Source organism: Lithobates pipiens, unplaced genomic scaffold (assembly GCF_037356315.1).
Source record: "Lithobates pipiens isolate NorthernLeopardFrog02 unplaced genomic scaffold, aLitPip1_a1.2 Scaffold_27, whole genome shotgun sequence".
Classification (NCBI taxonomy): Eukaryota; Metazoa; Chordata; class Amphibia; order Anura; family Ranidae; genus Lithobates; species Lithobates pipiens.
The window spans coordinates 142,807,752-142,822,361 of NW_027507788.1; the positions used below are offsets into that span (position 1 = coordinate 142,807,752).

The following is a 14,610-nucleotide window of genomic DNA, read 5'->3' on the forward strand; positions in this document are numbered from 1 at the left end:
CTTTAATATCTATTGACAACTTGAAAAATCTTGGTGGTCACTATTTAAATACTCTGGATCTATTTGTACCCACACACATCCTTGGTCCCAAAAGCACATTTGCCACAGCTAATTCACAAATACACATTTCTGTTTCTAGTCAGATTCCTTATAGTTTTAATATTTTCATTAGAAGAAAATACATATTTTGTTAATAATACAATACACAAACCCCCTTTTGAAATTCTTTAGTGGCCCCTGATAAAGTGGAACATGCCCCATCCAGCCTGAACGACTTGGTGTTATTTGGTGCTTCCACTCCCCCTTTTCGTGTAAGACTGGATGGTTGTTTGGAAGTACTTTGTGGTGTTAAATTGTGGATGGCAGAAAATGATGTAACATTTGGGGAAGAAATATCCACCTTTAATTCCCATCAGACTGAGCCAAGCCAGGCCTGCATTAATTGCAGTGATGTACTCCCCAACGTCAATTAGTTGGGCAGTAAAGAAAGAGATACAGACCACAAAAAAAATCAACATGGCAAATGTGATACATTTGGCTTCACTGTAGTTTTTGGGTAGCTCCTTGCCCATGTAAGAAAAGGTAAAGCACAGAAGGCTTAGAATAACATTGTAGCTAAACTGGAAGATATTGTACACAGAGCCAAACTGACTGCATTCCAACAGAACTTGGTCAGAACTCAGCTCTATGGTGGTAGCAGTAGGAGGGTTGATGATAATCCAGATAATAGATATAAAAACCTGCACACCACAAAGGAAGCCCAGGCAGATGTACTGCCCATTCTGTTTTACCCAGTAATCAAAGGTTGCTGGGAGCTTAGAAGCCATCTTAAATATACAGACTATCTGAAAGGAACGTATGGAAATATAGGAGAAACTGACAGTGAGAGCAATACTGTATATGGGTAGTCTAAAGATGCATTTCACCGTTCCAGGCTCACCCAGGTAGGCCAGGATGCTGAGATAGGAGACTGTCAGTGAAGTGAGCATGAGGAAACACATTCTTCCTCCTGCAGCTTTGACCACTGGGCTTGATAATTGAACAAAAAAGGTCACCATGATCACAATGTTAATCAGTATCCCCAAAATTGTTATAGATAACACACTTATGGTTATAGGGTTACTCCAAGTCATAAAAATTCTAGTTTTATCCAAGCAGATGGTGCTCCTTTCCTTGGACCATTGATCTTCTTTACAAGCCACACAGGTACCTGCAAAAGAAGATGATGATGATGTCATAATTACTTATGGAATTGTTTTTATGTTATACTATCTTTATATTAAAGTATTTTGTGATATAATGAATCAACTCTGATTCTGATTTCTAGGGTTCTGATTAAGGCTCTTCCCCATCAGTTTATGACATGCCACTGAGTCTGCCAAAGGATCTCCCAAGTTTATAATATGCAACATTTTTAGATAACTAATTTGAGTATCCTTATAAGTTGTCAGCAATTAACTCATGAATGCTTTTGAGAGCCTTGGAAATGCAGACATGTTTGACAATCTTTGTAGCTGGTCAGAACAGATTGTTTTTGTTTTTGCGGTGTAGAAACATCAGACAACACCACTGTCAGAACACTTCACTTCATAAGAACACATTTGTGGATTGCTACCAATCCGTTAAGCCCCTTTCACACTGGTGTGCTTTTACAGCGCTTTTAAAAATGATTCCCCATTAAATCCTATGTAACCGTTTACACTGCAGGTGCACTGCACTTTGAACAGCCCTGCATGCTGCATCTTTGGTGCAGTTTTTCAAAAGCCCACCAAAAAGACACCTTCCATTGTAAGTCAATGATAATGCATCAAAAGCACATCAGAGTAAAAGGGCTCTTAAAGCGGAGGTCCACCCTAAAGTGGACCTCCGCTCATCGGAACCCTCCCCCCCTCCGGCGCCACAATTGGCACCTTTCAGGGGGGAGGGGGTGCAGATACCTGTACAGTACAGGTATTCTGCACCCACTTCCGGGATAGCTCTCTGCGGAAAGGGGCGTATATTACGCTCCTTTCCGCAAGTGCCCGCCCCTTTCCGCAAGTGCCCCGCTGCCTGCTGGGAAACACACAGATCGCAGAGGCAGCGGGGACCGTCCTTATTGCGCAGCGTGATTCGCGCATGCGCAGTAGGGAACCGGGAAATGAAGCCGAAAGGCTCCATTTCCTGATTCCCATACCCAAGATGGCGGCGGCAGCACCCGACATACGATCTACAGATCGGCTTCGGGTGCCGACATCGCGGGCGCGCTGGACGGGTAAGTGTCACTATTTTAAAAGTCAGCAGCTGCAGTATTTGTAGCTGCTGGCTTTTAAAAAAAAAAGGAATGAAAAAGGGAAAAACTGCGCTACGGAATACAAATGGTATTGGACGGAAGCTGCAATTCAAATGTACACCAAGAATACACCAAACAGAAATAGAAAAAAGAGAGAACTGCGCTAACCACAAATGCCCACAGTGAGTAGGGTATGTATATGTGCCAGACCCACAATATGGGTCTTAGTATCTTAATGTCTCTGAGACCGCCTCCAAACTATAGTGCATACCGATATGTATACAAATAAATACAATTAAATACAAAAACAGAACATGAATGCGTGTCAATAATGTGAATTCCCCAAACACAATATGAATATATAAAACTCTGTGCATATACCCCTAAAAAAAATAAAAAAAAAAATATATAGTATGGAAAATAGTATGTTTGGAATTTTTTTACATAGAATGAACTATCAAAAAATATTTAAAGACACTCTATATAATGTCCATATAATCATATACCAAAAAATAATGATAAATGTCCATATGATAAATGAACACCGGTGAAGAAAAAACTTCAAAGAGCTGAGTTAAGAGTGCACAAATTAAAAATCTTCTCCAGAAATGTAATGTGCTTTTCCCATCACCGAATGAGTGAATTGGCTCCTTACCAGATCCAAGCGACCCCCCGTTACAGAGGGTCACCACAGGCGAAAACAGTCAAAGGATATCCGGATAGTAGTTCCACCTCAGGCGATCCCGAATCTTTCACGCAATAGGGTTATGGCTGTTAATCCACATATCACTCCCAACTCAACGTGGTATCACATAGGGAAAAACATAGGCTCCAGATAGTGTAAAACCAATGACTTTAATTTACAAAAACGAACGTGTACACTTACATAAAAGACTTTAAAAGCAGGTTCAAAACAGAAGCGTGCACCGGCCGGATACACGCCAACGCAGAAACCAACCCGTCCTTCCTGGTCCAAAAAGAACGAACACGACTGGGGTGACGTCGACACGTTCGCACCGCCCTACGCGTTTCGTAATAATTTACGTCGTCCAGGGGCCCCTGGACGACGTAAATTATTACGAAACGCGTAGGGCGGTGCGAACGTGTCGACGTCACCCCAGTCGTGTTCGTTCTTTTTGGACCCTGGACGACGTAAATTATTACGAAACGCGTAGGGCGGTGCGAACGTGTCGACGTCACCCCAGTCGTGTTCGTTCTTTTTGGACCAGGAAGGACGGGTTGGTTTCTGCGTTGGCGTGTATCCGGCCGGTGCACGCTTCTGTTTTGAACCTGCTTTTAAAGTCTTTTATGTAAGTGTACACGTTCGTTTTTGTAAATTAAAGTCATTGGTTTTACACTATCTGGAGCCTATGTTTTTCCCTATGTGATACCACGTTGAGTTGGGAGTGATATGTGGATTAACAGCCATAACCCTATTGCGTGAAAGATTCGGGATCGCCTGAGGTGGAACTACTATCCGGATATCCTTTGACTGTTTTCGCCTGTGGTGACCCTCTGTAACGGGGGGTCGCTTGGATCTGGTAAGGAGCCAATTCACTCATTCGGTGATGGGAAAAGCACATTACATTTCTGGAGAAGATTTTTAATTTGTGCACTCTTAACTCAGCTCTTTGAAGTTTTTTCTTCACCGGTGTTCATTTATCATATGGACATTTATCATTATTTTTTGGTATATGATTATATGGACATTATATAGAGTGTCTTTAAATATTTTTTGATAGTTCATTCTATGTAAAAAAATTCCAAACATACTATTTTCCATACTATATTTTTTTTTTTTTTTTTTTTTTTTTTAGGGGTATATGCACAGAGTTTTATATATTCATATTGTGTTTGGGGAATTCACATTATTGACACGCATTCATGTTCTGTTTTTGTATTTAATTGTATTTATTTGTATACATATCGGTATGCACTATAGTTTGGAGGCGGTCTCAGAGACATTAAGATACTAAGACCCATATTGTGGGTCTGGCACATATACATACCCTACTCACTTTGGGCATTTGTGGTTAGCGCAGTTCTCTCTTTTTTCTATTTAAAAAAAAAAAAAAAACGTGGAGTCCCGGTGGACTCCCGCTTTAACCACTTCAATACCGGGTGCCTAAACAGCAGCATTGGAAAGGGTCAGAGTAGCAAATTTAGATGGACTTGACTAATAAACTAATACTGAACTCAACCTAAGACTTTATAATAAGTTACAGCAACAGTTTTTTTTCATTTTGGGATAAAAGTTTTACAAAAATCAATAAAAGATGACTATTGTAAGCTCGTCTGTCAGTGTTAAATGGGTTGTCTCATCCCTCTAACTGCTAATTTGTCTGGACAGCTCAATCTGTTAAAGGAAATTGAAAAATAAACTTACTGACCGGATCACCAGGTGAAACTTTAGGAAACAATCTTAAAAATAGAAAATGAATGCAGCTATCACATCTAAGAATTGTTAAGCTGCAATATAATACATTTTTATTTTGGGGTTTAATACCACTTTAGGAAGTGAATCATCAATAATTATCCTTAGGCAGCTCTACCAGGAGTGGTGGTCTGAGGTTGTCTATTTGCTCAAATAAAACCTGAGTGTGTAAAAAATAGGTTCTTCCCTCCTTGCACACCCAGTGCCTAGTTGATTATGAAGGGGGCAGGAATGCTGAGGGGTGAACTGAAAGCACTAAGAAATTTGGGTGATGGAGCAGCGTATAGAATAGGGACACATGACAAAACACAAGGGACAAGGAACAAAGTGAGAGCAGAAGAAAACAGTGGCAGTGAGAAAGGGAAAGAAAGGGTGCCAGGGGACGGATCAGAGAACGGGAACAAAGTATAAAATTGGTGAAATAAAGATCACCAGTGGAAGAATGGCCACATGGCTGATAAGCTGAGATGCTAGGGAAAATAAGGACAGACAAAAGAAGACAACCAAAGGTGAAGGGCCACAGTGGAGGGGAGTACATTGTTAACTCCAGTCAAGAAAAGTATACCATTTAAAGCAGAATTTACAAAGGTGGAAGGGGGCACTGAGGAGAAGAACAGAGAGGCAGAGGTGGTGCATGCATCCTAACATGTAAAGCTGAACATCTGCAAGAATCTTCTACAAACAAGCAATGTCCTTCCCTGTTTTTATACGATATGGGAAACCCTAACGACGGTCAGATCTTGCACTACTCTCTCAAGTCCATTGTCTATTCCAAACTCATATCGCTCAACTTTTTGAGATGGGACTGAGGGACACCTATTAGCGAAAGTATGTAGGCATAGGACACACCACCTGCCATGCCCCCTTAAAGGAGAATTATACAAAATAATTTTTAGTTAAACCCACAAGTGCTTTCTTTAAACACTTCTATTCCTTTATATTGGCTTTTGAAATGTACAAATGCAACAATTTAGAAACTGGATGAAAGGTTTAGCACTGGGAAACACTTTTTGATAAATAGTGCATTTTATATACAGGTATATGCGTCAGAGCAAAATGAAGGACAAATGAGGAGGAATGAAGGACAGAGGGACTTTGTTGCAAATCAGGGAAAGTTGGGAGCTATGCAAACAAAATGTATTAATTTTTATGTGGCTATATAACAACATTGTATATATTATGATCTACAAACCATTTGAATAGAGGAAAGTCCCAGCTGCACAGCTGATGCAGGAAAAACAACATTTATAGTATCCTCTTGGCTGTTTTTGCTGCCCTGGTAAGCATTCAGAAGAACACACTGATGATGGTACCTAATAAAATAAATACCATTTTATCAAAATAGTTATGAATCAGGCTTCATTTAATAACATGGTAGAAAGATAAATGCAGTGCAGAAAATTATAGTAACCAATCAAAGAAAAAACATATTTTTGAAAGCTGAAAAAGCTGAATCCAGACAGACCTGGGAATTTGTCAGCATTTGATTGCAGAGACCAAATAAGCTTCCTGTATAAGCCACTTTTTTACCCGGTATATGCCAGCTGGCTGCTTGTATATTCCAGTGATCTATTAGTATATGCCACTAATGTACCATTATATGCCACAGATCTTCTAGTATAAACAACTGGGTTGCCTGTATATGCCACTGATTTGGCTATACAGTGGATTTAAAAAGTCTACACACCCCTGTTAAAATGTCAGGTTTCTGTGATGTAAAAAAATGAGACAAAGATAAATAATGTCAGAACTTTTTCAACCTTTAATGTGACCTATAACCTGTACAACTCAATTGAACATCAAACTGAAATCTTTTAGGTAGAGGGAAGTAAAAATAAAAAAATAAAATGATATGGTTGCATAGTGTGCACACCCTTAACCTGGCGTTATGATTATGTCTAATTTTTTATGCTGAAAGAGGTACATTGTTTTGCATGGAAATTTGGCGTTTTATATCGTAGGACTGTAATTCTTATACCTTGTACACATGGTCGGAAATTCCGACCACAAAATCAAAACAAAATGATTTTTTCCGACAGATTTTGTCTGAAACTTGTGTTGCATACACACGGTTGGACAAAGTTGTCGGAAAATCCAATAGTTCGGAACGAGGTGACTTTTCTTGCGTACGACAGGACTACGTAGAGGCTAGTAGCCAATAGCTTTGTTCTCGTAATTTAATCTGAGCATGCGTGGCACTTTGCCCGTCGGTATTCTCTACAAACGATCGGAAAAAGTCAGATCGGATTTTGTTGTCGGAAAATTTTAGATAGAACCCACACACGATTGGATTTTCTGACAACATAATCCGATTAAACCTTTTCCATCAGAAAGTCCGACCGTGTGTACAGGGCATTATGTACACACGATAGGATTTTCCGACAACAAAACCGTGGATTTTTTTCCGAAGAATGTTGGCTCAAACTTGTCTTGCAAATGTTACAAATGTTGTCGGAAATTCCAAACGTTAAGAACGCGGTGACGTACTACACGTACAACGAGCCCAGAAAAATTAAGTTCAATAGCCAGTGCGGCTCTTCTGCTTGATTCCCAGCATGCGTGGACTTTTGTGTGTCAGAATTGTGTACACACGCTCAGAATTTCCAAAAACAAGTTTTGTCGTCGGAAAATTTGAGAACCTGCTCTCAAACATTTGTTGGCGGAAATTCCAACAACAAATGTTCTATGGAGCATACACATGATCGGACTTTCCGACAACAAGCTCACATCCAACATTTGTTGTCGAAAAATCCTATCGTGTATACAGCCCATTAGGAATAACTCACTTAATTCTGTCCAAACAAGAGTCTAGTAGATATCCTGGGTATGATAAAGTTTTAAACACAAAATCATAAATTAGAATATAATAAATAACTATAAATAATAATAAATAATATAATAATAATACATTTTATTCAATACATTTTATTCAATACATTTTATTCAATAATAAATTGAAAAACACTGAAATTTGTCCAAACAAGGGTGCAATATTACTAGTCACTGCATATTGGTTCAGTAAACATCCTGGGTATGAAAGATTTTGAAACATGACATCTGACATCAAGAAGTTCCCTTTGTTCTATTTCTGGGTGACACCTGCTACTTATCCGAGAGTCTCTGATACATCCCTTCAGTCGATTATTGGTTGTTTTGAGTACCTGGTCTGACGCCCTCTGAGTTGTTATCCCGGATCTTTTAAAACAAGACCCTGGCGGGGTGTTTAGCTGCAAGCTGTTTGTTGCTTGCCTCTGGTAAGCGGCATTCTTTATGGTGATCAGCACATATTGGTGACGGAAGATTGCATGAATTTATCACGATTACTCAAGTCGCTGCTTCAAGCAACAAACCACGCACATCCTTGTAGGTGCTAACTTTTTCTCAGTTGGTGGGATGTGGTCCATGAAGTGACAACCAGTTGACAACGCCAGCAGCACAACGTCCAGCTCTATTCAAAGCTATTGGTGTTTGGTGGTTCATGAAGATCAGTTCGGCAATTTTCCAAATAAAGTCAGAATGGATCACAGGCTTGTCACTCTTTTTCTGCCTGAAGATCTTCTTGTAGTACTTTTTTTGCTGCTTCCTCATTGCTGGATAGAATGTCAATGCTTTATCGGCTCTGTTAACAACTCCCATGGTGTTATTGTAGTCTATCACTACTTGTGGCTTCATAATTTCTTTCCCACCTTTTGTGCGTACCATAACAGTGGAAGTATTATGGACTATACTCATTAGGCACACATTTTTTTTGTCACGCCATCGCAGTGCCATAATTTTGCCTTTCTGCCAGGCAACCATTTCTCCGATCTTCAGCTTCCTACTGCCAAACATTGGCGGCATGTCACACCGGTTAGCCCTAATGGTTCCATGGGCATCCGTTTTGTTCTGCAGAAGAAACTCATAAAGTTCAGGAGATGTATAAAAGTTGTCGGTAGTTACGCAATAGCCCTGATTTAGCAATGGCTCAATCAGTGAAAGAACGGAAGATGTTGCCATTCCAGAGTTGCTGTATTTTGGGTTGAATTTTGTTCCTTTCCCAGTGTAAATAACTGACTTCCAAATGTAGCCAGTTGACGATTCGCATAGCATGAAGGATTTTAAGCCAAATTGTGCTCTCTTTAACCACTTGGGATCCGCGCTATTGCAAAATGACGGCAATAGCGCGGACCCACATTTTCGGGACTACGTCTATTGACGTAGTCCCGGTTACGAGCGGCCTGCGCGCCCCCTGAGGGGCGCGCGCGGCGCGCTCTGTGATCGGCGAGTCCGTGAGACTCGCCTGATCACCGATCCGTGTAAGGGGTCGATCCCGACCCCTTATCACGTGATCAGCTGTCAGCCAATGACAGCTGATCATGTGATAAAACGGAGCCGGTAATCGGCTAGTATTCCTCCTCGCGCTGTCAGCGCGAGGAGAAAAAAAAAAAGCCGATCGCCGGCGGCCGTGTTCGGGACATCAGTCCCGATCACGGCCAGCAATTTAAAAGGACACCTGCCCCCTGCCAGTGCCCACCTGCCACCCGCAGTGCCATCCTGAAATAAAGTAAGTGCCCCCCTGTCAGTGCCACCCAGCAGTGCCCATAGTGCCCACAGTGCCACCCAGCAGTGCCCACAGTGCCACCCAGCAGTGCCCACAGTGCCACCCACAGTGCCACCCAGCAGTGCCACCCACAGTGCCACCCAAAATCTGCCTCAGGTGCTGCACCCCAGTGCCGCCCATCAGTGCCCAGCAGTGCCGCCCATCAGTGCCCAGCAGTGCCGCCCATCAGTGCCCAGCAGTGCCACCTATCAGAGCCACCTATCAGTGCCACCTATCAGTGCCCATCAGTCCCATCTATCTGTGGTACCTATCAGTGCCCATCCGTGCCACCCATCCGTGCCACTTATCCGTGCCACCCATCCGTGCCATCTTATCTGTGCCCATCTTTGCCCATCAGTGCCGCCTTATCTGTGCCCATCGGTGCCACCTTATCTGTGCCTATTAGTGCCGCCTTAACTATGCCTATCAGTGCCCACCAGTGCAGCCTATCAGTGCCCACCAATGCAGCCCATCAGTGCCCACCAATGCAGCCCATCAGTGCCCACCAATGCAGCCTATCAGTGCCGCCTAATCAGCGCACTTCAATGAAGGAGAAAAATGACCCGTTTGCAAAATTTTATAACAAACTATTAAAACATGATTTTTTTTTTTTTTTTTTTTTTGCATCTTTTTTTGTTTGTTTAGCAAAAAATAAAACTCCGAGCTGTAACTAAATACCACCAAAAGAAAGCTCTATTTGTGGGAAAAAAATGATAAAAAATTCATTTGGGTACAGTGTTGTATGGCCGCGCAATTGTCACTCAAAGTGCATCAGCGCTGAAAGCTGAAAATTGGTCTGGGACTGAGGGGGGTTTAAGTGCCCAGTAAGCAAGTGGTTAATGCAATGTACTGTATCCAGCTGAGCCTTCCCTTGTAGGCCATTAGACATTCATCTTTGGTTTTATCTCTATCTTGCACATAGATCTGTTGGAAATTCTTCAGAATCATTTGATATACTTTCCAAATTTTCTTGAGTTTAGGTGCTGGATGAGTAGTTTCATCAAATTCTTTGTTGTTTTCGAAGTGCAAATATTTCATTATCTGGGAAAATGACCATGCCAAAGAAGGGAGTGACAAGTAATTTGTTAGTTGTCCAATACCACTTCTGCAAGGGTTTTCCCACCCCTCCCTGAAATATTATTAGGCTCAAAAATTTCCAAATGTCATCTTTGGTCACTGGTTCCCACTTTCTACTTCTTGGAAACTTCTGATGCATAGTAGCTTGTTGCTCTTGGTACAGGTTTGTCTCCGTAACTATTTTTTCAATAACCTCATCGGTCAGAAATAGTTGTAGGTATGCCAAGGGGTTGTCATCTTAAACGTCCACTTTTATACCAGGTGCTCTAGTAAATGTGAATCTTGGGGGTGCTACATAATCTGTTCCACAGTCAATAGAGCACCAAGTCTACACATCACTGAGCTCAATTGCAGAATCGTCGCTGAAATCACTTTCTGTGTCTGATGATGAATTTCCCCATGAATCACTATCACTCAATTCTGCAAGTGATTCTGTATCGCTATTTTAAGTAGGTCATAAACTGCTTTTGATGTAGAGGCACGCTTTTTGGATGCCATGGATGTTCTCCAGTTTCCAGGCAGAAAGAACAGTAAAACTGCAGGCAAGGCACTGGACAAAGCACTGCTGACAAACGGAGGTCAAATGATTTGATACAGTAATGTAATCCAATAAGATTACAATGTATTGTGTATGTGTTGTGTTTTATACTTTTTTAAATTGCCACCGGTTCCGCCCCCATGCATAGTAAAGCTCGCAGGGAATGGAGCCGGAACATACAGAGCAATGGGCGGAAGATCCAGCAGTTGGACACAGCAGGAGTACATCACGGGAATGTGGGGACAAGGTAAGTAACCTCTTCCAGGATCCTGCAATGAAATCCCGAGTGTGGCTCGGGGTTACCGCTAATGGTACTGAAATTTCATCCCAAGCCACACTCAGGAATACTTCCAGGGAGGTTAAACTGATGCCGTGTACACACGACCGGACTTTTCGACTGACTGGGTCCGGTGGACAATCCAACAGACTTTGCAGCTGAGGTCCACTGGACTTTCAAAGAACGGACTTGGCCACACACAATCATTCCAACAGTCCAATGGATTCGAACGTGATGATGTAGAATAAGAAAGTTCAAAGCCAGTAGCTGCCCTAGCGTCGGTTTTAGTCCATCGGACTAGCACACAGACGAACGGATTGTCTGCTGAAAGCCAAGTCCGGTGGACAAATTTGAAGCCAGTCTTATTTCTAGGTCCGCTGGACTTTTGGGAAGAAAAAGTTCGCTGGAGCCCACACACGAGCCCACACACGAGCTGAAGAAAAATTACCCCAAAGCATGATGCTGCCACCACCATGCTTTACTGTGGGTAAGTTGTTCTTTTGGTGATGTACAGTGTTGTTCTTACAGCAAACATATCTTTTGGATATATAGCCAAAAAGTTCAACCTTGGTTTCATGCGACCATAACACATTTTCCCACATGCTTTTGGTAGACTTCAGATGTGTTTTTGCAAAATTTAGCCAGGCTTGGATGTTTTTCTTCATAAGAATCTTTACCCCATAGCTTAGATATATGAAGAATACAGGAGATTGCTTTCACGTTTATCACACAGCCAATACTTGCCAGATATTCCTGCAGCTCCCTCAATATTGCTGTAGGCCTCTTGGGAGCCTCCCTGACCAGTTTTCTTCTCGTCTTTTCATCAATTTTGGGGTCACATCCAGTTCTTGGTAATGTCACTATTGTGACATATTTTCTCCAATTGATGATGTCTTCACTGTGTTCCATGGTATATATTCTGACTCCGATTGTTGTGAAGTGATTTATCCCTTGTGAGACCTCTATGCTTGGCCCGTATAAGATATATTTACTGAGGACAATCCTCATCAGATAGTTTGAACTCACCAAATACTGATTCCATCCACAAAGGTGCTTTTATTCTGAACATCAGGTTACAGCAGATGACAGGATACAAACAGATGAATAGGTTGTAGTATTTATGCGGTCAAAATATGATATTATCTGTAGCTTACAATGCAGAATACATGTGCCCTGCTACATGTAGCTTTTAGCGGCAGCCATGACACAGGAAGTACAATCAAAGGAAAAAGGGTGGAGCAGTACATATAAAGGAAGTGTGTCATAACATCAGGGAAAAAGAATAAATAAACAAGTGCATTACACCAAAAGGTCACTAGATGACAACATGTGTTAATGTAATTAAATATAAACGTCCAGAAAAAAATGGTTAAGGAACAATCTATATAAATTGTATGGCCCGTTGGAGCAGCACAGTATATCTGATGCCTTGGAACTTCTTTTGCACCCTTCTCCTGACAGATACCTTTTAACAATGAGATCCTTCTGATAATTTGGAAGTTCTCTGTAGACCATGGCTTTTGCTGTAACATATGACTAATAAAATGTCAGGAAAGACCTATGTAACAGCTGAAGCTTATGTGGGGTTAATCAGAGGCACTTTAAATGGTGACAGGTGTGTACTGACTCCTATTTAACATGAGTTTGAATATGGTTGCTTAATTCTGAGCACAGCTACATCTCCAGTTATAAGAGGGTGTGCAAACTTAGGCAACCACATTATTTTAGTTATTTTTACTCCCCCCTAAAAGATTTCACTTTGCTTTTCAGCTGAGTTGTACAGTTTATAGATCACATTAAAGGTGGAAAAAGTTCTTAAATTCGTTATTTTTGTCTCATTTTTTTACATCATAGAAACCTGACATTTTAACAGAGTGTATAGACTTTTTATATCCACTGTATGTGTCTCAGTTGCCTGTGAATTGCCACTGGCTGTCTGTATATACTACTGTAATATTTATATATTCAACAGTTGCCCATCTATTGCCAGTACCAGATACCTGTATATTGCCAAAAGATTGGTATGGCTTTTTTTTTTGGGGAAAACCCACCTTTTGCCTCCAAAAGCTTCCACGTATACATGCAAGATGTTGTGGGCTAATTTGTGGTACAAATGGGCCACTCAAGTCAGGAAATCTCTGATTCCCTGGTATAAATTTGGCTAATGCACAAAAGCTTGATTAAAAATATGATTACCAATTTGCTAGATGATTATAGCAGCCAGGTGAAGGGGCTTTTATATAATGCTGTCCTCTAAAAAGAGGTATGTCCAAAGCTAATTATCACATTATTTTTATTTTATTGGCTGAGGTAATTTCACCAATGCAAGTTGCTCTGTTTTTGTTTTAGCTGGATCTCACACTGTATTTGCCTACTTAATAACACCCTCTCCCCAAATCATAACTAACCGCATTGTTTGAAGTTTGCCAGATAATATTTTGTAAATTGATATCAAGTTTTCCTAAGCTGGGGTAGGACCCAACTTTCAGAAATGGAGTATGACCAAACCAGTTCCAGTAGACAATATCATATCCTGTTGGAGAATCACCATTCACGTTGAAGCTTATTTCATTGTTCAGTAGTGAAAAGTTCACACGCTTGAGCGCCTCTGTGACCTGAATTGAAGAAAAGAGAGGTGCATTAGTTTGACTTACTTATGTCCCAACAGGCCCAACACAAGTGAGGTCATCAAGGGATGTAACTTGATAATGCCCTTTGTTGTGAGCCCCATGGGATCCATATCATGAGAGAACGTAGGCATTGTACAACATACCAGAAAAGCTAAAAAGAGCAAGAAATACAAATGTAGAGAGACATCCAGCAAGGAGGTAAAACCCTTCACACATTGTAAAGGTATGCCCACAAAACAGTGCAAGATGGAAAGAGCATGCTAGATCAGGCTGGGTCATACTGTATATAATACCATTCACAATCCTAGGAATGTCTAACAGAACCTATATCAACCTATCTAAAGTCCTAATAATCTAATTCCAGGGATGCAAATATCAGGTATAAAAAAAAATAATAATAATTGCTGGGCCAGGATAGTGAAAGGAACAGGATTACTTCATGACATGGAACAAAATGGGTATTTCAGCAGAATAATACATCAAACTCATCCAAACATACCTAAAATTGTCCTGTTTGTTTTTAACTGTGTGTATCCAGCATTCTGCTTCCATTATATCGTTCACCTCCTGTTTCCAATCGGTCAGTGAAAAGCATCTAGTTTGTTTCCAAAATCTGGGGATTATGGATTTCTTTGTGTTTAACCTCAGGGATTCCCCTGAGGAAGACACGTGATTAGCACTGTGTCGTCACATGTAGAGGAGGGGCCAGGATGGTGGAGGAGCTCTGATACATGCTTGTTTGTACAAGCTGCTGACACATACAAGTTTGTAAGTCGTTTGGAGAGGAATCCTATGCTTAATGCTTT

At 41.2% G+C, this 14,610-nt stretch overlaps 1 protein-coding gene across 1 annotated transcript in view; it reads right to left on the bottom strand.

Moving 5' to 3' along the window:
* The window catches only part of LOC143934191 (taste receptor type 1 member 2-like), a 42,357-nt gene continuing 27,747 nt past the window's right edge, over window positions 1-14,610 (bottom strand). Inside the window, exons 4-6 of the mRNA XM_077457588.1 lie at window positions 13,583-13,789; window positions 5,896-6,016; window positions 1-1,210 (exon numbers count right to left, since the gene is read on the bottom strand). Of these exons, the coding sequence (XP_077313714.1) occupies window positions 282-1,210; window positions 5,896-6,016; window positions 13,583-13,789 (1,257 nt within the window). The 3' untranslated portion in view covers window positions 1-281. The remainder of the gene's footprint in view (window positions 1,211-5,895; window positions 6,017-13,582; window positions 13,790-14,610) is intronic.